Source organism: Sesamum indicum, linkage group LG3 (assembly GCF_026168435.1).
Source record: "Sesamum indicum cultivar Baizhima isolate 11 linkage group LG3, ASM2616843v1, whole genome shotgun sequence".
NCBI classification, from domain to species: domain Eukaryota; kingdom Viridiplantae; phylum Streptophyta; class Magnoliopsida; order Lamiales; family Pedaliaceae; genus Sesamum; species Sesamum indicum.
This window is the reverse complement of record NC_142659.1, coordinates 22,342,290-22,363,966: the sequence shown is the minus strand read 5'-3', so window position 1 is coordinate 22,363,966 and position 21,677 is coordinate 22,342,290. Positions and strand designations below refer to the sequence as shown.

Below are 21,677 nucleotides of genomic sequence, written 5' to 3'. Positions count from 1 at the left end.
AGTAAGTTTTATTTACAAAACTTGACTCTACAAATCCATCAGGATGTTAAGTAATTTGATCAATTTCTGAATTTTCTATAGATTGAATAGATGGTGCCGACCCAGGAGGTCGTTTTTGTTAAGGTGATATTTTCTCATTTTATGATTTTAGGAACCATAAGATTAGATTTGACTCTATTTATTTTCAAATATATTGTTTGTTCTAGTTACTTGGTGTGTGATATAGTTTGGATATTTAGATTAGTATTCATAAGTAATAAAGCCTATAAAGTATTTCATAAATATGAGACCATAACTTTATTTTATTAAAATGAAAATGTCAATAATATGAGGATAATTAAGAGAAATGATAAATTTTGGAAAATAAATAAAATTAATTAATTATAACAATTAGATTTACAATTAGCTTTGACTGTCTCTTCTGTTTTCTCTTCTCAGTTCTCAGTCACGATAGAAACCCCTAAACCCTCAATCGATCGGAGAACATCGCCGGCGGTGCCGTTGCTGTGGTCCACAACCTTCTCCAGGTACATTTCCCCTATCTTCCTCTAACAAAATCCACCTGCTTGATTTGAAGAAACCCATAATTTCTGAGGGCAACAATCGCAGTGAGAAATAATTTTACCAATGATTTGCATTTCTTCTGAACTCGGTAGTGATTGGATCATTTTATGCAGTGAGAACAACCAGAACCGTAAACTAATTAAATGTCTGTTTTGGAAATTTTAATGTCATGAGCATAATCAAGCATCATATGGTAGCTGAAATCTATAATTGTCTGTTTTTTTTATGAATAGTAGTGATGTCAATATTCACTATGCTGCCCAGAGAATTTGTGGGTTCAGTAGAGAAGATATAAGCAAAACACCCTTGGTTTTGTGACCCAAATTGCTCAACACCGTAAAGCAAAACAAAAATGAAATACAAAACCGACTTCACTGGCAGTTGGGAGAGGTACCTGGCACTCTACTCGTGATCTGCATCAGCATGATCACTAGAGCTCCCATTTAAAAGAAATCATCCTCACTGGGATCCAAGGGACCATCATCTTCTCTCCCTATTTCTGTTACAAGTTCAAGCTAAATATATAAGACCCATGTGATAAGTGAAAAGAAAAAACTATAAAGATAATAACACGTGCATGAGGTGATGATAAACACTTGGTGTCTCTCCAACCAATGCAGAGAACTAATCAATGTAGCAATTTGAGTTCCTTCAGTAGCATATACCATTAACCAATTGGCGTCAACAGTTAAGATTTTATGTACTATAGAAACAAAATGCTACTGCTTTACAGCTTATGAGTAATACAGCTGAATAGTATCTCATTCACCAATTGAACTACAAACATCCATTTCTTATTATTTTATTTCAGTTTCAGACTTTCAATAATTCAATTATAAGGCTGTATGTATTGTTTAGTTTAGTATAAATATAATATATATAAGTTTTCTTTAAATTTTAATTTTTTGATAAACTATTTAGGATTTATTTGAATCTTTAGGACTTTTGCTATCCTTCAACGGTTCAACATTGATCGTTTTAATTACATGAAGTTTTGTTATGTTGAATTTTTTGCTTTATATGTCTTATTTAACTCCTTATACATTAATCTAGTCAAAATAATACTAATTATATAAATATATAGTTATTTCTTATATTTGCGACATCCTTAGAAAAGGCGCGTGCCGCACCGTGCGCCATGGCTCCAAGAGCCCTTGGCGCCATTGTGCGTCGTGCGCCACTGACTACTATGGGCACTAAAACTTTTAGGCTCTGCGCCCAGGGGTTCCACAATCCTCATCATTTATGACATTTTGCCAGAGAGAAACCAGGAGAAATTTGAAGTCAATTCAATGAGGTCTATTTATGATTGTTCATTGTTATTGAATTGACTTCAATTTCTCCTGGTCCGGTTTTTCTCTCTGGAAAAATATCATAAATGATGAGGATTGTGGAACCCCTGGGCGCAGAGCCTAAAAGTTTTAGTGCTAGGCTTTAGAGGACGAAACTTGTAATGTACTTGGGATGAAAATCTGACATCTAGTTACAAATTTTTTCTTTACTTGAAGTGGAATTTCTTGTAGTGTAATGAGCAGCGGATCCTCTTACGCCATTGTTCTTTGACTCCCTTCCTACATAGAGGGCATTGCTCTTAGTGTAGTAAGAATAGCGCGAAGCCGAAGGTTAGTTCGGTTCTTTCTTCCTGGAAAGTGCACCAAGTACCCCAATCCGGTTGTATTGACATAAGTAGATGTAGATAAGACCTTTCACGATCTGATTTGGAAACCAACAAGTTCAGATTCCTTTTCGCATACTTACCCCTCTCTGGAAATTTGGTTAACTTGAATAATTAATATTCATTTGATCTGTTTGTTACCGTAGGAGTTGGATATTGATCTGAATCAAATACTTGTGCCTATTAGCAAATGAAGAATTTTATTGCTCAAGTATTTACAGCGTGAATGAGTAATTAATTGGAATTGGAACAGGAAGATGTATGCTATTCCATGGACTTTTACGGGATGCAATAAACCTTTTATTTTGAACAGCTTTACATTTTCTGGTCTTTATTCTCATTTTGATTTGTTGACAGAATGGGAGAGCTCATGACTGAAAAGCATGTTAAGTACATCTTATCAGTTGAAAAGGTATGCCTCCTATGCATTTATTTCTTTATGCTGGGTGTGGTTTTAATAGCATTTTGGAGCATTAAGAGATGAGATAATGTATCTCATAGATTTGAAGGTTCTTTTATTCTTTGGCATAATGTGATTAATGCTTACATCTGTGCTTAAGATTTTTTAAACCCCTAATAAATCTTGCTTATTTTGTGTTTTCATTTACTTGTTTTTTAAGTGAGCTGGTACTCATAATTATTTGATTTATGTATGTTCATTCTGCTTACTTGTTATAGTTTACATAAATAATCAGGACTCTCTTCTCAATTAGCATAAAGAAAAATTAATGTTGAGCTCCTTTTGTATCAGAAAAAGGATGATTTTGAGTCTGTGGTGATGGAGCACCTAAGGGTAAATGGTGCTTATTGGGGATTGACAACACTTGATATTTTAGGAAAGCTTGATGCAGTGGATCAAGATGAGGTCGTGTCATGGATCATGCAGTGCCAACATGAATCTGGTTTTGTATTCTTGCATTGATTATTCTATTCAGAACTATTACACTTATAATCAAATATAAGTCGAATAGAGGTCTATAGGAAAACCAAATGAGTTTGTATCTTTGACTAATCTGAATTTCCCAGCTTGTTCTAGTTAGCCAATGCAGTAACTCCTTCACCCTGATAAATTTGATTTATTCTTTGTCACACCTTTGTTCATGCAGGTGGTTTTGGTGGTAATATAGGGCATGATCCTCACATATTGTACACACTGAGTGCCATTCAGGTTTTGGCGCTGTTTGACAAGATAGATGTTCTTGACGTTGAGAACGTTGCAAATTGTATCTTCCTATATTTATTTTTGAGTCTTTTGGATAGTTCTTGAAGTTGATTTCTATGAGGTAAACATAGGCATCTAAAGTCCTTGTTAAAGTGTCAACTTTTAGTTACCTCTGTTGAAAATTCTGGATGTTAGTTGCTAATCTGCATTGATGCAGGCGTTACTAAGGATGACTCTTGGAGTTGCTTCTCGCTGAGCAGTTTCTTTTTACTGTATTAAGCTTATTTCTTTCTTTAATACATCTAAGAAAAGATTCAATATGCTAATAAACTTAACCTAGCAGCTAGATATTGCAAGCCTACAAAATGAAGATGGATCATTTTCTGGTGACATGTGGGGTGAAATAGATACAAGGTATTCTCCAGTATTCTGTGTTCCCCTGTTAATTTGTTTATTGTTTCCTTTCAAATTGGAAAATTGTTACCATTTTTATCTTATTAATTTCAGTTTAAATTTTCTGTTTGAAGGAAACATAATCACAAGCCCAATGTTTTCCTAGGTTTTCGTATATTGCAATATGTTCTCTTGCATTATTACATCGCTTGGACAAAATAAATGTGGAAAGAGCTGTAAAGTACATTGTCAGTTGCAAGAATTTGGATGGTGGATTTGGATGCACACCTGGAGCAGAATCTCACGCTGGGCAAAGTATGTATGTCTTAAGATGCTGCATGTACTTGTGGATTGTTTTCAATCATTTGTTATGTCCCCTACCTACATAGGATGTGGATTTTGAGTGGTAATGTGGTATTATTCTACTAACTTATAGACAAACAATTGGAATGATGATTTTGACCCATTGGTTGACTGTTTCCCTTTGCGCATTCTCTTGATGGTTAGAACGCAACTCTTTTAAAAAAAATGGATCTGAAAGATTGTATTTAGCCCACGCATGAGGAGAATATATAAATCCGTAAACTGATCTAATGGGACTTTGGTTGGGAAAATGTTAATTAGTTTATGATGTTCCAGTAGGTAAATATATGAGACAAAATAGAACTGTCATGTTCAGCAATTCAGTTATTTGGCAACTTTTTTGTTTAGAAGATGTCAGCAAGCTAAAAGGTAAAGCAAAATTCTCATGAATGAGCCTAACTGATATAAATTCCAGTCGTCGTCAGTGTACTATTAGAATTGATACCAACTATTTATGCCTCTCATCCTCTTTCTTCCTCCCCCCCCCCCCCCCCTTTTTTTTCGCTAATTAGTCATCTTCCCCTGTTAATTACTGAGAGCAAACTGGGGTTGATAGTCCATTAATGTCTGAACTGCTGTAATATTTTTAAGCATTGCTGATAACTTCTCCCATTTAAAGGAACAAAAGTAAATGGAAGAGGATTAGAATCAAATATTAGAACTTGATTCATTCATAGAGAAATCTAAGATTAAATGTCAAGTGGTGATGATTTTACACAACTAGGATGGCACAAGATCTGAGCCTGTTTGAACTTAATCCAGAACAATAAACAAGTATTTTCATGACATTCATTTCATTCCACTTTTATTGCAGTTTTCTGTTGTGTCGGAGCTCTTGCTATTACTGGTTCTCTGCATCATGTTGATAAGGACCTCCTTGGATGGTGGCTCTGTGAACGACAAGTAAAATCTGGAGGTCTGAATGGGCGTCCCGAGAAGCTTCCTGATGTGGGTGATTGTTTGCTCGTATATACTTTTTTCTGTCAAAGCAAAAATAAAAAGAAATTAAAAAACACAGTTCTAATTTAAAAACAAGTCATAATTTCAGGTCTGCTACTCATGGTGGGTTCTTTCTAGCCTAATCTTGATTGATAGAGTTCACTGGATTGACAAAGGAAAGCTTGTTAACTTCATCTTGGATTGTCAGGTTATAATTGGTTTGGAAAATGAGTTTCAGTTTGGAGTTGCTATTCATAGAATCATGTTTTTTTACCTATCACATGAAGTAAGAAATTCGTGCGCTCACATCCTTTAATGATGTAGGATAAAGAAAATGGAGGAATTTCAGATAGGCCAGATGACGCTGTTGATGTCTTCCACACCTATTTTGGTGTCGCTGGTAAGTGATAGTGTAAGCTTAATTATGCACCCAGGTATAAGAAAATGTGTACAATCTCTTAGTAGTTTTCCAGTGTTCAGCCAGACATCATTTTTATTTTTCCAACACCATTCGTTTGACAAAGCTTTTCCTGTTTGTGGCTTCAGGTCTTTCACTTCTCGAATTTCCAGGATTGAAGGCTATAGATCCAGCTTATGCATTGCCCGTCGAAGTTGTAAATAGAATTTTCCTTGGAAAATAAACATAGCAACTAATACAACTCGCTGGTGATGACACATTTTGCCCATCTTTCTTTCTTTGACTTGAAAATAATTAAAATAATCAAGAAACCTTGGCAAATATGTTGTGTACTTGTCTTGATTAATTTCCCGATATGGGTTTTGTTAGTTTGCCACAGCCTCCAATCATGATGGCATGAATTAAAATCATGGCAAGTGTGCCCTATCTGGTTGCATCCTAATGTTACATTGGTTCAAGATTTAATTTGATTCTTGATAATATCCTAGTCTATGGTAGGGGTATAAGGAGGTGGAATTGAACCAGATCCTTACTTTGTCAAAAGGACATGGTAAGTTTTGTGGGACATAAGTTTAACTACAATGGAAGGCATCGAACCTTGGGAAACACAGTTTTGAGCAGTGTGTGAAGTATAAGTTGGTACTAGGCTGTCAATTTGGCGTGGTGGTGTGTATTTAGGCAGCGGTGGAAACTGTATGATGAACAATTACTGACAACATATTATATGTGGTGCTATCTGTGTTGTAACAAGTATGATTACTCTGTAAGAATAATGTCTGGATGTTGATACAGGGGATGCTAATTTCTGATCGTATGAGACATTTGTAGTTTCAATCTGTAGGCCTCTTTGCCTTGAGATGCAGTTGAGGGAGGAGACTCTTTGTTGCCGACTTGGCTTGAGCCAGCGGTGCACGTTGCTTTCCGCCGGCCCTTGTTCCCCCTTGCCTTTTGAGCCCATCCAGTAAGCTTCTCTTCTATGTGTTCCTCAAAAATTGCCCTGTTGAATGAGCTTCCCATCTTCAGTAGTAAAGTAGAAACAAGTTAGAAAAGTTTCCGGCTACATTCATACAATTGGAGAACAAGTGCAATTCTATTCAGGTGAAATGCCACATACCTGTGCAACAATTGCATATGGTGGTAGTGTGTGTACTCACTGTCACTGCACAGGGGCTGCACCAGAGCCCTAGTATGGAACTGGTATCAAATACATGCTTTAGATCATTCATTTGTTCTTCAACTCTTCAAACATGTATATATATGTGTGTGTGTGTGTCTGTGTGTAATTGTACAAGGCCAAGTTCGGAAAAAATCTCTCTCTGTCTCTTTCTTTTTCTTTTTAAAAAGTGTGTTGCTTCCATGAGTAATGTTCATTTTTGTCACCCGCATCTACAAGAAGAGAATGCTCATGAGATTCTCCATAGGCAAGGAGAAAAACGCAATTCCAAGAAGATAGAATGACCTAAACTAATTCAAGCTTTCCAATCATCATATAATCCTTTAATTACATAAGCAAAAAATGATCCATAGATATAGAGAATATTGATTCATGTGATCAATGATGTATTCAATTAGCTTCACTGCTTCAAGCAGCAGATTTCAATGTCATTCTATATCACAACAAAACAATTCGGCACCAGAATACAAGGCATAATTGTGCATTAGTGTGTTGAAGAATAAGTTGCAGTAAAATAACCTGGATTCTGTCGAAAATATTTGTGCAGAGTTCTGAAATAATAAACAAGAAACTTGGTAATTTATTTCCATTGATGAATGAGTTATAAAGTAGATTAACCAAATACCTGTCTCTTGCTCGGTAAAGCTGTATCGCCCTTCTACTAATCATACAATGTGTTCATACATCCATTCTATTAAGATATATCGGTAGCACAAATAGATGAGGGTTCAACCTTATATTATTTCTGAATTAACTCAATCTTACATTAAGCTAGACATATAAGTCAACACCTTATTACCGCCAATGAACTTAAGGGTGCTAAGTCGAATCCATAATACGTTGGAACGGCCAAATGCCGTTTCGATGGAAGAGTAAATGGAGGCTGTTCAGAACCTACTTATCTGCAGACTCCAATAAGTAATTTAACCAATAAAAAGGGCGAAAAAGAACTATATCCCAAATTTATTTGATGTGGTAAGACAATCGACAACAGAAAAACCTCGCTGAATTTAGAACGACTTCTTTTTAATCATCGTAGTCCTAATGAAATGGCCGATGTTCTGACCATTCACACTTTAATCTTCTTAGTTTCTAGTTCATGAATCTGGGGCACACATCATACTATTTAGAGCTATTAAAAGAGAAGTATGTGCTTTTGAGAAGTATTTCGAAAACTACATATACATGAATTATAAAATAAGAAAAAAAGATAATAAGAAAAACATTGAAAAGCAAGTGAAAAAAAGATTTTATACCTGCTTGAGTATTTTTTTTTTCTTTTTTTTCATTTCTTGTAGATTTAAAAGATCATATTAACGCAAAAAATCACATATACGAACTATAAAACAAAAACAAGATAATAAAAAAATAAAAATAAAGCAAAAAAAATTATTTCATACCTGGTTGAGTTTTGAAAATCCTATTAACACATAAAAAATAATATATGTATGAACTATAAAGAAAAATAAGATAATAAAAGAATATTACAAATCAAGAAAAAGGAAAAACTTCATACCTGTTTGAGTTTTTTTTTTATTATTTTAAATTTATAACTAATACAAAAAAATAGATATACGTGAAATATAAAATAAAATGGGATAATGAAAAAACATTTAAAATTTCAAAAAAAAATAAAATTTTCATACCTTTTGATTAGGGTGAAACACCAATTCCCCGGAGCGGGAATTAAAATGTTGAAAAGTGCAACTAATTAATACTAATCATTTTTTACTTTGTCGAGATTGTCTATGTATTACGTAGTTGATTAATTACAATTTTGGCAACAGTATATAGAAACTAATTCACGAAAAGCAAAAACAAATTAGTTGGAGAAAGAAATGTGAATGACTTTTGTACCCTCTAAAAAATAATAATACTAATAATAATAATAATAATTGTCACGCCCCAAAAGTACGACTCCAATTTTAGGCCTTATTCTCAAGATGCGACCTAACTGAAACCGTAATACAATGTACTCACAAATTTAGAATCCGATAGCCAAAGCAACTATGAGTCCTAACCATTCAGCCTCATCCCTTTTGGCCTTGATATACTACCTAGGTCAACCAGATCTCATGTTTGTATAATTTTTAAATGGAATTTTTGTTTCATAGGCAATTATATCTGGTGTATTAATTTATAAATGAAAATCTGTTTCTGAAGTTCATTCTTCATTTAATTTGGTTTTTAAATCTCACCAACAATTTTATTAAAAAAATATATATTCTTTCTTTCTCACAACTCTAAATTTTAAAATCTTGACTCTTGCGGTCTCCCACACGTTCGATTCAAAATTGTAATTGACCCCCCGAGTTGTTTTCTTGATACCGATTGCCTTAGTTTCTGTTATTGCATTATTGTCTGTTTACGACTGTAAATTTATGTCTGTTGTAGTTTATTTTACTACTTCTGTTAATGCATTGTTGTCTGTCTACTGTTGCGAATTTCTATATGCTGTAGCTGATTGTGAGTTGATGTTTGTTGCAAATTTCTGGCTGCATGTCGTGCCTGACACTGTAGGGCTGGTTATGGCTGATAGATTCCGCTCCTATTTCTTGGTTGTATTCTCTGGAGCACTCTACCTTTTTTGTCTTGTGAGCATGCTTGGGTTGTGCCCCAATTTTGTGCATACATAGTTATTGCTTTGATGCTCATCTTTTAACTTGTTTTGCTCCTCTACTTTGATGAGAGAGCTGAGTTTCCATGTGACAAATGTACAGTTAGCTCTCCCCCCATTTTGTCGCATTACATATGTTGATGGTGCACCACTTTTGGTGGCAATTATTGGATTGCTTGTATAGCTTTATTTGTAGGGCTAATTGGAACCGATGATTCGAGTATAGTGACATAAACTTTTTGACACACTAGATTATTGTCTCCAACTTTCTCTCCAATCTTAGGACGTCTCACTTTTGTAAGGGAGTAGTACTCATTTTTTATGCTTTTGTAATTTATTGTAAGGGAATAGTACTTCTCGTTTATGCTTTTGGTGAATATTTGTAAGGGAGTAGTACTCTTTTTTTTGTACAACTTTTTATAAATGATAGGGAGTAAGTGTTCCTCATTGTAAATTTGCTTGATTTTTTATCTTAATAAGGAAGGGTTGAGGACTCCAAAAATCTCGCCTCAGATGATTTTAAAACCCCAATTTCATTCTCATTCTTCTCATTTTTGTTCTTTTTAAATTTTCCCTTATTTTCTCTCCCTAGCATTCCAAATTCCCTCTTACTCACTGCATGCGTCTCGGGGGGTGTGAGCAATTTTTACGCAATTTCCATTTTCTTTCTCGTTTCTTCCCACTCTTTTTTTTTTTTTCTTTTTTGTTCTTTCTCCCCAATTCCCAAATCTAAGTCCTAAAAGGCTAAAACCCTAGCCCAAACCAACGATTGCAAGCCCCAATCCATCTACCACCGGCAACGAGGAACGCGATTGCTGTTGTGTCGGCCAAGCAAGAAGCCCGAACAGGTTTGCCATTAATCTCAGTCTTGGTCTCACCGTCGGCTTGTGTTTATGGGCGGCGCTTTTCTGTTGTTGTTCTAGTCTTTTTATACTTGTTAATATTTTTGTTTACAATCAGCACTAATTCATATTATTGAATTCTCCAAAAATCTCGCATTTCGCGCTATTCTGGAAAAACCCTTTTGAGTGTTTGCAAGAATAAAAATAAAATCTACAATCAGCACATATTTTTTTTGGGTTTTGAACATATATTTAAAGTTTATCATTGTTAAATCTTTGTTATTGGAGATGTATGTAATTCTTGAATGCTAAAATGTTATTCTTATACACCAATTTGAATTTTCTGTATTGCTTTGGTGCTTCAAGAAATGAAAATGGATATGAACTGATTTGGTAGGTGAAGGGGGAGACTGTTGGGGTGGTGCTGGCGGTTATGAATTTGATGAAATTTGAGGTTTTTGGTATGCGTATGCACATACTTACACGTGGGTTGGTGCTGGTGGTTATGAATTTGATGAAGTTTGAGGTATTTGGGAAGGTCCTTTTGCATTTTCGTTCTTTCTTAGGAGGATGTAAATGGCTGAAGATATATCTCTTCACCAAAGTCAGTTCTTTTTATCCTCTGTTTTTGCCTTTATTTTTGTGTGCTTAGGAGTAGTATTGTTTCTGAATACAGGATGTAAGCTTTTCTGGTTCTAGATTGTGTGTTTTGCTTATGGAGTTGGGTATGACATTGAAAATTTTGAAATCTTTGGTGGGTTGGGATGATTTTAAGGTTTTTTTGGGGTGTTTTCTCTTTTCCTAAGGTCGGAACTCAGGGTATTGCTTGGAGTATAGAAGCTGAAATTTCATAGTGTTTTTGGCTAAATAGAGTGATCTAAGTTTCTGTTAAACTTTGCTTGCAATTAGTTTTTCTTTGAATGCCGTTGCAACTATAAGCCACTCCAGAAACCCAAAAAGTACAGGTGATTTAACCTTTTATGTATATTTCCACATCTTGGACGAACAATAATAGTTTAAAGAGAATGACAGAGAGACCTTAATATGTAAAATTTCTATTTTTATCCTTTACATAAAAAGAATGAGGAGATTATACAAAAGTAATGGGCAAATTATGTAAAAAAAAACATTATAACTTCTAAATCAGACACAAAAGAAGGTTTCTTTTTATAATTAGTATAGATAACTAATTACTGTTTGATATCATAACAATTGCTTTGAATTCTTTTCCAAATTTTGATAAAAACTTATCTCATTATCTTACTATCATGAATAATTAATATAAATTATACCTGAGTAATGAATTTCATCTCCCGCTTTTTCACTATGAATGTTGCTCAATATTTTTGAATTTTAAACTTCTTGAAATTATAAGATTTTTAAAGTCTCTTTTTCATTTTGTTACGAAATATCTAGAGATGTACATATGCTCAACTTCCAAAATGACATGCTTTAATGGGGTAGATGAAGGTATAGAGGTTAATATTAACATCACTAAATGCAATATGAAATAAAAAATATTAAAAAAATTGCGATTATTTAATATAAATACGGAAGTTTGTGGATGCAAGTTTTGAGACAAATATAAAAGTTTAGAGAAGTTTTAAGAAAGTTTTATATACAAGTTTAGAAACCTTTATAATATTTAAAAATATTTTTGAAAGAGTTCTCGAGAGCTTCTTAGCACACCATTAAGATTAATCTTCACCGTCCATTCAAAAAGGGAAATGTATAAGTATGAGGTTGCAGTTCATATTTTATAATCAAGTTTCAGTATCCATATTTATCAAAAGTTTTCAACAATAAAATATTTTTCATATTTTTCACTTTATCTAAGGATGCAGAAAGAAAAAAAATAAATATTAAATAAATTAAAAACTAGGCATCATGCGCGAGTTTATACTATATTTGATGTCACATTTATTCGATTATTTACTTGTTTAACAACTTGTCGATGTATGAGTGGATTAATAAGTGTACTTATTTGGTAGCTCAAAATAATAAAGTTATAAGTCTCATACATAGAGATGTAAATGAGTTGAATTCGATTCGAAGTCTCAATCGAAGTAATTACCTTTTCCAATCTGTATTTTATTGTAACAGATGGCTTTTCTTCTTCAATATCAGGAGGCTCCTCTCTTTCAACATAATTCTGAAAATGATTGTACAGTTTCAGCCTTCAGACACAACCAATTGTTTACGCATATTGAGTTCAACAAAACCCGCATCACTTATTGTGGGGCTTTCTGTCACGCCACCTGTCAAGAAATCCAATGATCAAATCAAACAAAAGAAGCAGAAGAACCAAGTTCTTGAGTGCCTTGGTCATGAGCATATGTCCAAGAAAAATGGTTTGGAGAGAGCCCCTGGAGGTAGAGTTGAGAGAAAGTACAGCTTTTCTGGCCGTTTTGGAACTCAAGGTGGTGGCTTTAATGGCGGAGGTCGGGTTCTTGAGAAAGAAGACGTGACTACGGATGGTTTATTGGTGAACCCAGATAGTGGAGTTCAGAAAAATGGATGCTTTGAAGTGAATTTGAGGTCTGCAAGTGGGGTTAATGGTGCCGTGGAGGAATTTCGTACAGGTAGTTCGTTGGCTGAAGGTGGAGAAAATGGTGTTTATAGGAAAGAAAAGGGGAAAAGAAATGGTTATGTGAGAAAATTAGGTGGGTGTTTTGAAAATTACGGTAAAAATAGGGGTGATGTTAGGTCGGGGAGAGTGATTAAGGAAATGAAGACCAAGTGTTCGACGAAATGGGCCAGATATGGGGGGTGTATTCCCGCCATGTTGGAAGCTCTGGAGACCGTTAATGATTTGGATGAGGCTTTGAAGCCTTGGGAAAGGACCTTGACTAATAAGGAAAGGAGCATACTATTAAAGGAGCAGCTAAGGTGGGAAAGGGCACTGGAGATTTTTGAGTGGTTTAAGATGAAAGGATGTTATGAAGTGAATGTAATTCACTTTAATATAATGTTTAGGATTCTTGGGAGAGCTCGGCAATGGTGTGAGGTTGAGAGGTTGTGGGGTGAGATGTGGAAGAGGGGGATTAAGCCAATAAATTCAACTTATGGTACTTTGATTGATGTGTACTGCAAAGGAGGATTCAGGGACATAGCCATAAAATGGCTAGAATTGATGAATGAAAGTGGGATGGAGCCAGACGAGGTGACCACGGGGATTGTAGTTCAGATGTATAAAAAGGCAGGGGATTTTAAGAGAGCTGAAGAGTTTTTTAAGAACTGGTCATGGAGCAACTCCGTGATGGATGAGTGTGGAAGTGCTATAGCAAGGAGCGAAGCAGATGTTAGTAGTGATTCTTCAGCAAATGTCTGTCTGAGCACCTACACATATAATACTTTAATCGACACATATGGAAAAGCTGGAAAGCTGCAAGAAGCTAGTGAGACTTTTGAAAGAATGCTCGCGAAAGGTATATTGCCTACTACGGTGACTTTTAATACTATGATACACATGTTTGGAAATAATGGCCAGCTAGATGAAGTTGCTTCACTGATGCAAAGAATGGAGAAAGCTAAATGCTCTCCTGATACCCGAACGTACAACATCCTGATATCCCTACACGCTAAGCACAATGATATAGAATTGGCAGCAAGATACTTGACTAAGATGAAGGAAGCTTCTCTTGAACCCGATGCTGTGAGTTATCGGACTCTCCTGTATGCATTCTCAATAAGGCATATGGTTGCTGAAGCAGAAAAGCTGATTTCAGAGATGGATGAAAGAGGAATGGAGATTGATGAATTTACCCAGTCTTCTTTGACTAGAATGTACATAGAATCTGGGATGTTGGAAAAGTCTTGGTCATGGTTCCAGAGGTTCCATCTTGGAGGAAATATGACTTCTGAGTGCTACTCTGCCAACATTGATGCTTTTGGGGAGAGAGGGTATATTTTGGAAGCCCAGAAAGTTTTCGACTGTTGCCGACAAGTAAAAAAAATGACTATTCTTGAGTTCAATGTGATGATCAAAGCTTATGGTATTAGCAAGAAATTTGAGCAGGCTTGTTGCTTATTCGAGAGCATGGAAGAACATGGTTTAATTCCTGATAGATGCGGCTATAATTCACTGGTACAAATGCTTGCGAGTGCAGACCTGCCGCAAAAGGCAACATTTTATCTAAGGAAAATGCAGGAGGTTGGCTTGGTGATTGATTGCGTTCCATATTGTGCTGTGATCTCAGGTTATGCAAAGTTGGGCCTGATGGACATGGCAGTTGGATTATACAAGGAGATGATTGGTCATGGCATAAAGCCTGATGTCATTGTTTATGGTGTCCTAATCAATGCTTTTGCTAACATTGGAAGCATAAACGAAGCAACATATTATCTTGATGCCATGAGAAATCTGGGCTTGCCAATGAATGGTGTCATATGTAAGTCGTTAATCAAGCTATATACAAAAGTAGGATACTTGAAAGAAGCGCAACAAGCATACGAGACGCTTCGGTCATTTGAGGGAGGGCTTGATGTGTTCTCATCAAATTGTATGATTGATCTCTACAGCGAACGGTCCATGGTATCAGAAGCGGAAGAGATTTTCGAAACTTTGAAGCAAAATGGAGACGCAAATGAATTTACATATGCTATGATGTTGTGTATGTACAAGAGGAACGGAAGGTTTGTGGAAGCATTTTGTATTGCAAGAAAGATGAGAGAACTAGGACTTATGAGAGACTTGTTGAGTTACAATCACGTGCTCGGATTGTACGCATCGGACGGGAGATATAAGGAGGCAGTAGCCACTTTTGATGAGATGCTGAAATCTCTCATCCAACCTGATGACTCTACATTCAAATCACTCGGCATTATTCTCCTGAAATGTGGAGTTCCAAAGAATGCTATCGAGAAGCTTGAACTGATTAGGAAGGAGAACACGGAAAGGGGCCTCCAAGCATGGACTTCAACCCTTTCTTCTGTCGTTGACATGGACGGTGATGTTACAGATGATGATGTCTAGTTAATGCTTGTGTCGAGTCTAGCCTTCTTTTCTCACAAAAGGAAAAATATGTCCAGAAAAAGGAAGGATAAAGAAGCTAAGGAGACAGCAGTATATATTTTTATATATATACACAGCTCACGAGGAGCAGAGATCTACTCAAAAGAAGAGACGCCACTACAGAATCTCTTTATCCTACGTCGATCCTCTGCATTTCTCTCTTTCCAGAATCAAAACTTTCTGAGGTGAGTGAAACTAAATTTCATTTCCTTCAAGAGAAATGAAAAATTATATATATATATATATATATGTGGTGTGTGTGTGTTTGTGAGTGTTGTTTCACCCTGTTTTCTTGAGATTATGCTGGAAATTCATGTGTATGATGGAGGGCGTGTTTGGGGTTTGTTTAAACTGTTGGTTTTCCAACTTGGGTTTTGTTAAAGTTTGTGACTTGTTTCATTTTTCCGGGAATTTTTAGAGCGCTGAGTTAGCATTTCCGGTTGTGTGTGCTCTGTTTCTTGGAATAGTTTCTGGGTTTTTGTTGATTTTGATTTACTGAACTTGGAGGGATGAGTGAGGTTATGTTTGTATATGCTCTGTTTGTTATAATCTAAAAGCCTATTTCTTGACAGCTTATTTGTTAGAATTATGTATGCAAACTGTTTAATGTTCAATTTCCCTCCTTATGGCTTTGCTACTTTTCTGCAGTTCTTGAATCATATTGTACAAGCTTCTTTGCTCTGTTTTGAGTAAATAAAGTATTAGAATTGTGCCTCTTTCCATTTTTCATTTATTTGGTTTAGCTTTATTAGGTGGCTGAGAATGTATGTGTTTCTAGAGGTTAATTTGTATTTTAGAACAAATATTATAGTTCTACTTATATTTCAGTAATTTTCTCTTTTAGTTACCTTGGTTTGACATATCTAAATAATGGTTGGTTTCATTCAATTGTATATTTAGTTTATCTTCCTTGCGTCGGCCGCTGTTTCAGTAGTTCTTGATATGCTTTCAGATTATGCTTTCCAGTAACCAGTGGATGCTAATTCTGTGGTTATGTTGACTTATTTGATTTTACCGGCCTTTTTCAGTCCGAGTCCAGTGTAGATTAATCTCTTTGTTAATTCTTTTTGTTTGTCACATTCTGGAATTTTTGTGCCCGCTGGTAGCATAACGGGAAGCGCCGGTGACACCAACTATGAGGCATTACACATGAAAACCTCGAAAGGGAACCCTACTGGCTGTCACAAAAGCTCCAGATTTCCATTACAGGAGCTGGTGGATTTTATTGCTTCTCACATTGCCAGGCATTTGAAGAGCGTGGCCCATTATATTATTGCTTCTGACTGGAAGAAAAACGAGCACATGACCGAGGATATGGTTCTGTCATGAGTTTCATCTCGTTGATTTGAGGGTGATGGATAACTGTTTAAAAGTTACCAAAGGAGTCGACCATGTGTTCAATCTTGCGGCAGATATGGGAGGGATGGGCTTCATTCAGTCTAACCATTCTGTCATAATGTATAACAATAAATGATCAGCTTTAACATGATCGAGGCTGCAAGGATTATTGGTGTTAAAGAGGTACTTTTCCATAAAAGTTAAAACTTCTGTCCTACTTTCTGATATGTGCATTTATATGCATTTGGATTTGTAAAGGGATACTGCTATGAGCAGTGGTGTACCGTATATCTAATGATGCGTGAGCATGAAAACTGAACACTACGAAGCATAATCAGACAACGGTATACATTGATAGTTGTTTACTTCTGTTAACAAACAAACTTATCGTTCTCGGAGACGCTAAATGCATCTTTAATGAGTAATTCTTTTCAAACAATGTAAAGTTAAAACATCAATTATCAAAGTTTAAGAATTTTCGCTGGGTGGAGGCGTGGGAAAATGAATTGACTAATCTTTCTTGTGTGCCTACTGTTGCTGGTAATTGTAAGGAGTGAACGATAACTCAACTAATTAATTGTGGTCTGACACAGAAGGAACCTTGAATTTTCCCTTTCCCCGAGTGTTTCTATAATATTTTGCTAAGGTGCTACTCAATATCTAGTATGCATAATCACAGTGTTTCTTTTGTGTTCATTTATTGTTGATAATTACCTTTTAACCAGATGCAATATGACACATCTGGTTACGGAAAAAATCTGAATATTGTTACGTTTACTTTGTCTTTAGGTTTTTCTATGCCTCCAGTGCTTGCATCTACCCTGAATTTAAGCAGTTGGATGCCAATGTGATGTCTGGCCTGCGGAGGTTTCCTTCTAATTTCTTGCATAATTTGGTTTCATTCATATCGAAGGTTGATAATTTAACGTCGCAACCTCATAAAAGTGTGATGTCGAGTGAAATTGCGAGTCTGTGGAAAGAAAAAGGTGCAGTTTTGTTTTTTAGGTGGTCCACGAAGCAGCAACCTTGGAGCCATTTGATTCAGATAAGATGGTAAAGAAGCCAATATGGCTATGGATGTGCTTGTGGTCAATGTTAGAAGTTAAGGCTGTGTTTGGATTCGTGTTCTCGCATTTTTTGAGACAAGATAAAATACATTTAATGTTTGTTTTTGTGTTTTACACCTTATCTGTGTGTTTTTCTGGCTTTTCAACTTTCTATATATATACATAATATGAAACATATATGATTTGACAATAAAGAATAATTTTTGTCTCCAAAAAGTACAATATTAAACATAAAATATTTATATATAAAAATATATAATTTGACAATGAACAGTGATTTTTGTCTCTTAAATTCCAACATCAAACCTACATTACTTATTTTAAAATATTTTAAATTATTCCAAAACACAAATTCAAACATATCATCTATTTTCAACACACACTTAAAACATTTAAAACACAAATCCAAACATAATGTAAGGTTCTTCGGAGGTTATTCTTGCAAGCTTGAAGGTTGTTTTGCTAATATTTTCTTTTGGGTAAATTCCAACGAATTTTTTTGAGATTTGGCATAATTATTAATATTTGTTCGTTTTTTTTGGAAAATTATCAATAATTCCAGATGAATACTTGATGAAATTATGTAATTTTTGGATGGATGTCTGGATTTGTCAACATTGTTATTGTTTTTTTTTCCTTTTCTTTTATAAAAATTAAATTTTTTTAACAAAAATGTACAAGATGGATTTAAAATTGAAACATTGTAAAAAAATCGAACGAGGTGGATTAAAAAATAAAAATTTGTGAAAAAAAAATTGTTCACTTAGTCTACAAAAGAAATTTGAAAGGAGTAAATAAGATTAAAATTTACATCTAATGGGGATTTTTATCATTTTGTTGCAAAAAATAGATGGTAATATGATGGATACTGATAGATTGACTAGTTGTTGGATGCTCGTTAAAAATTAAAATTTATTGATAATTTTTTAAATAATAAGAGGATATTTATAATTATATTAAGTATCAAGAAAGCTTATTATAATTTATCCTTCATTTTCAGATAAATAAACATGGGAATATCACTACTTGTTTACTAAGATGTTTCTTGCTCTATTTATATCTGTATTCAGTTTCTTTGTTTGGAGGACTACTAGAATTGGAGAAATATCTTTATGACGATTTTTTTGGTTCTATTTTTAAGGTTCTTTTTAAGAGATAGAGAGAAAAAGATACAAGTAACTATGTATCTCTTCTAGAATTTTTAATATGTTATTTTGTATGATTAGAGATTTTACACATTCAGTTCTCTAACTTTGCCCGTAACACATTAGGTCTTGTATCTTTCCTGACTCAACTCATTTGGTCCTTTAGATAAATTAATGACTATTATGTCATTCTAATGTAAAAAGCTTTATAGTTTCATCCTACGCTCAAAATCGGCCCAACATGCTTTCGAAATAAATTAGTCTTCATAAATTCGTAGCTATTTTCGATCACCTTATTTTCGAGTATTTTAAGTCCTCGATTTTACAAATTTCCTTCAACCACACTAACACAACAGATGGTTTCTAGACACTTGGCTCCTTTAGCAACAAACAATACAATGCTATTTCATTTCCTATTTTAGGGCGTAGAAGACGCTCCAATATAAGGACTTCATAGAATTTTGCATCCTGTGATTTGTACTTCGCTTTGTGAAAGTTCTTCCTTTTACTATTGTCCTAATTTGGTACGGGTTTCTTTTGGGTGACCCAAATTTTTGTTACGAATAGAGATTTTTCTTGTTTTTTGCGTCAAGGGCATACATGGTTATGCCACTTTCCTCCAACGATGATAGTGCTGGAGTGATTTCATAGGTTTGGATGTTGAATAGATCCACAACCCCAAGTTGAAAAAAATAATTCAACTAGCTCTTGTAAATCTTATGAATCTACCCTTAATATCTCTATTATTTTTATGGATCTAATGGATTCAAAGATTAGATCTTCCATGTCTTGGGATTTGAATTTGAATTTGATCAAAATAATTCGAATTGACATTTTTCTATAAAATTGAATGATTGAAAGTGTTACATTTGATAGTTTAAGGATCAAAATCATGTAGTTAAGTATAGGATTAAAATTATAATTAACCCCACAAAATTTCATTGGAGGTGGTTGTGATTTATCAAAAAACAATATATCCTCTTATAGTTGAAACTTGCAGGCTTCTCATTTAAGAAACAAGCCAACATGAAACTAAAAAGCCGAAAACGCTTTATGTGGGAATTGCAACCACAACCACATGGTTAAAGGCCATGCGCTCTACCAACTAAGCTAAGATGGCCTATTAAGTATAGGTACACGAACTATCCTTTTGGGAAGGGGTAAAATTGTCTAAATTTGGTCAAAAGGACTTGAACTATCATTTTTCTTAAAATTAAAGGATTGAAAGTCTTACTTTTTTGAGGACTAAAATCGTATAAATATTTAATTGTAGGTACTAAAATTATATTTATCCCTACAAAATTACATTGAAGGTGGCTGTGATTTACCAAGAAAATAATAATATTATTTTCTATTATAAAGTGGAAGCTTGCAGGCTTCCCATTTAAGAAATAAGCAAACATTACACTTCTAAAAAGCATGAAACGCCGTCTGTGGGAATCGAACCCACGACCACATGGTTAAAAGCCATGCGGCTGAGCTAAGACGGCCTGTTGTTTTTCGATCTCACCTTTTTATTCCTATCCAGTCATAATTCTGAAAATGTTTGTACAGTTTCAACCTTTAGACACAACCAATTGTTTATGCATATTGAGTTGGCTTTCTGTCACTCCACCTGTCAAGAAATCCAAAGAGCAAAACAAAAGAAGCAGAAGAGCTAAGTTCTCGAGTGCCTTGGTCATGGGCATATGTCCAAGAAAAATGGTTTGGAGAGGCCCCTGGAGGTAGAGTTGAGAGAAAGTATCGCTTTTCTGGCCGTTTTGAAACTCAAGGTGGTGGCGTTAATGGCGGAGGTCGGGTTCTTAAGAAAGAAGACGTGACTATGGATGGTTTCTTGGTGAGCCTAGATAGTAGAGTTCAGAAAATTGATGCTTTGAAATGAATTTGAGGTCTGCAAGTAAGGTTAATGGTGCGGCGGAGGAATTTCATACAGGTAGTTCGTTGGCTGAATGTGGAGAAAACGGTGTTTACAGGAAAGAGAGAAAAATGGTTATGTGAGAAAATTAGGTGAGCTGAATCATTTATGTATGTGTGCTCTTCACGTGAACTCTGGTTAAAACTGAGGCAAGGTTTGGAGAAAGCAATAGTCCGATGATTTATCAATTGCAATATGAGATTGGACAAGTGAGACAAGGAAACATGACGATCACCGAGTACTACACAAAGTGCATATGCACAGGATGCTCTTGTGGCATTAACAAAGCCATGGCAATTTGACAGCCTCAAACCAACTTATACAATTTTTGATTGGGTTGAATACAGTATACGATCAGGCACGAAGTCAAATCTTGTTACTGGAACCATTGCCATCAATTACTAAGGCTTATTCAATGCTCATTAGAATGGAGAAGCAACTGCAAATGAACATAAGCGGCATGAAAATGAATAGTGGAGCCGCATTTCACATTAAAATCCAGACATAACTTTTAAGTAGAAGCCTGTGACTAATAAAAGACATCTTTTCTGTGATCATTGCCAAAGATCAGGTTGACTCCAAAAAAACTTGTTTCAAACTTCACGATGTGCCTGATTGGTATAAGATGCTAGATCAACAGAATAAAAAGGGGGCAGAGTTTGAAACTGTACAAGCAGAAGTCATACTATTACCTACAAAGTTATCCAATTGGGCAAAGTTCACCATCAGAGGATCGAGAAGCAGATCATCATGCATCAACTTCTTCTTTTCAGTCCTTACAATGTCAGTGATGGAGGTGAGTTTGTTCAGTTTGATCAAATTTTGTTCACTTGTAGCTGCAGTTTGATCAATTTTCTAGCTGCATAGGAAGACAAAGGCTGGAAGGAGATCCTGGTGCTTCGAAGAAAACTTATTGAAGGAGGAAGAGGGAAGAAAAGGTTGCTAATGGAGGAGTTTCTAACCCACGATCCTGATAACCACTAGAGTAAGGGCGGTTACCACACGCGTGGAAGAAGGTCACCAAACGTGGGTGCTGCGATTATCAAAGCAA

At 35.2% G+C, this 21,677-nt stretch overlaps 2 protein-coding genes across 5 annotated transcripts; both read left to right on the top strand.

Annotated features, from left to right (window-relative positions):
• The first annotated feature begins 373 nt into the window (after positions 1-373).
• On the top strand, positions 374-5,996 carry LOC105158422 (geranylgeranyl transferase type-2 subunit beta 1-like). The gene is made up of 10 exons (XM_011075178.3): positions 374-527; positions 2,597-2,651; positions 2,991-3,141; positions 3,346-3,462; positions 3,749-3,815; positions 3,961-4,109; positions 4,972-5,105; positions 5,206-5,304; positions 5,421-5,496; positions 5,643-5,996. Exons 2-10 carry the CDS (start codon positions 2,598-2,600, stop codon positions 5,735-5,737), a joined length of 942 nt encoding a protein of 313 aa, XP_011073480.1. The 5' UTR covers positions 374-527; position 2,597; the 3' UTR covers positions 5,738-5,996.
• Positions 5,997-9,877: 3,881 nt separating this feature from the next.
• On the top strand, positions 9,878-17,665 carry LOC105158421 (Tetratricopeptide repeat (TPR)-like superfamily protein). Of its 4 annotated transcripts, none has more exons than XM_088878805.1 (5): positions 9,878-10,153; positions 10,545-10,673; positions 12,275-15,346; positions 16,268-16,682; positions 17,289-17,665. In XM_088878805.1, exon 3 carries the CDS (start codon positions 12,306-12,308, stop codon positions 15,120-15,122), a length of 2,817 nt encoding a protein of 938 aa, XP_088734931.1. In that variant the 5' UTR covers positions 9,878-10,153; positions 10,545-10,673; positions 12,275-12,305; the 3' UTR covers positions 15,123-15,346; positions 16,268-16,682; positions 17,289-17,665. The 4 variants fall into 4 exon arrangements, with proteins under 4 accessions (XP_088734931.1, XP_088734930.1, XP_011073479.2 ...); XM_088878804.1 differs by having other exon boundaries at positions 12,251-15,346; XM_011075177.3 differs by lacking the exon at positions 10,545-10,673.
• The last annotated feature ends 4,012 nt before the right edge of the window (positions 17,666-21,677 follow it).

Excerpts from the sequence above, each read along its gene's own strand:
- LOC105158422 (XM_011075178.3), top strand. The coding sequence starts at position 2,598 with ATGGGAGAGCTCATGACTGAAAAGCATGTTAAGTACATCTTATCAGTT. Across the intron at positions 5,106-5,205 it reads GTCCCGAGAAGCTTCCTGAT|GTCTGCTACTCATGGTGGGT; the intron begins GTGGGTGATTGT and ends TCATAATTTCAG. Across the intron at positions 5,305-5,420 it reads ACTTCATCTTGGATTGTCAG|GATAAAGAAAATGGAGGAAT; the intron begins GTTATAATTGGT and ends TTAATGATGTAG.
- LOC105158421 (XM_011075177.3), top strand. The coding sequence starts at position 12,306 with ATGATTGTACAGTTTCAGCCTTCAGACACAACCAATTGTTTACGCATA.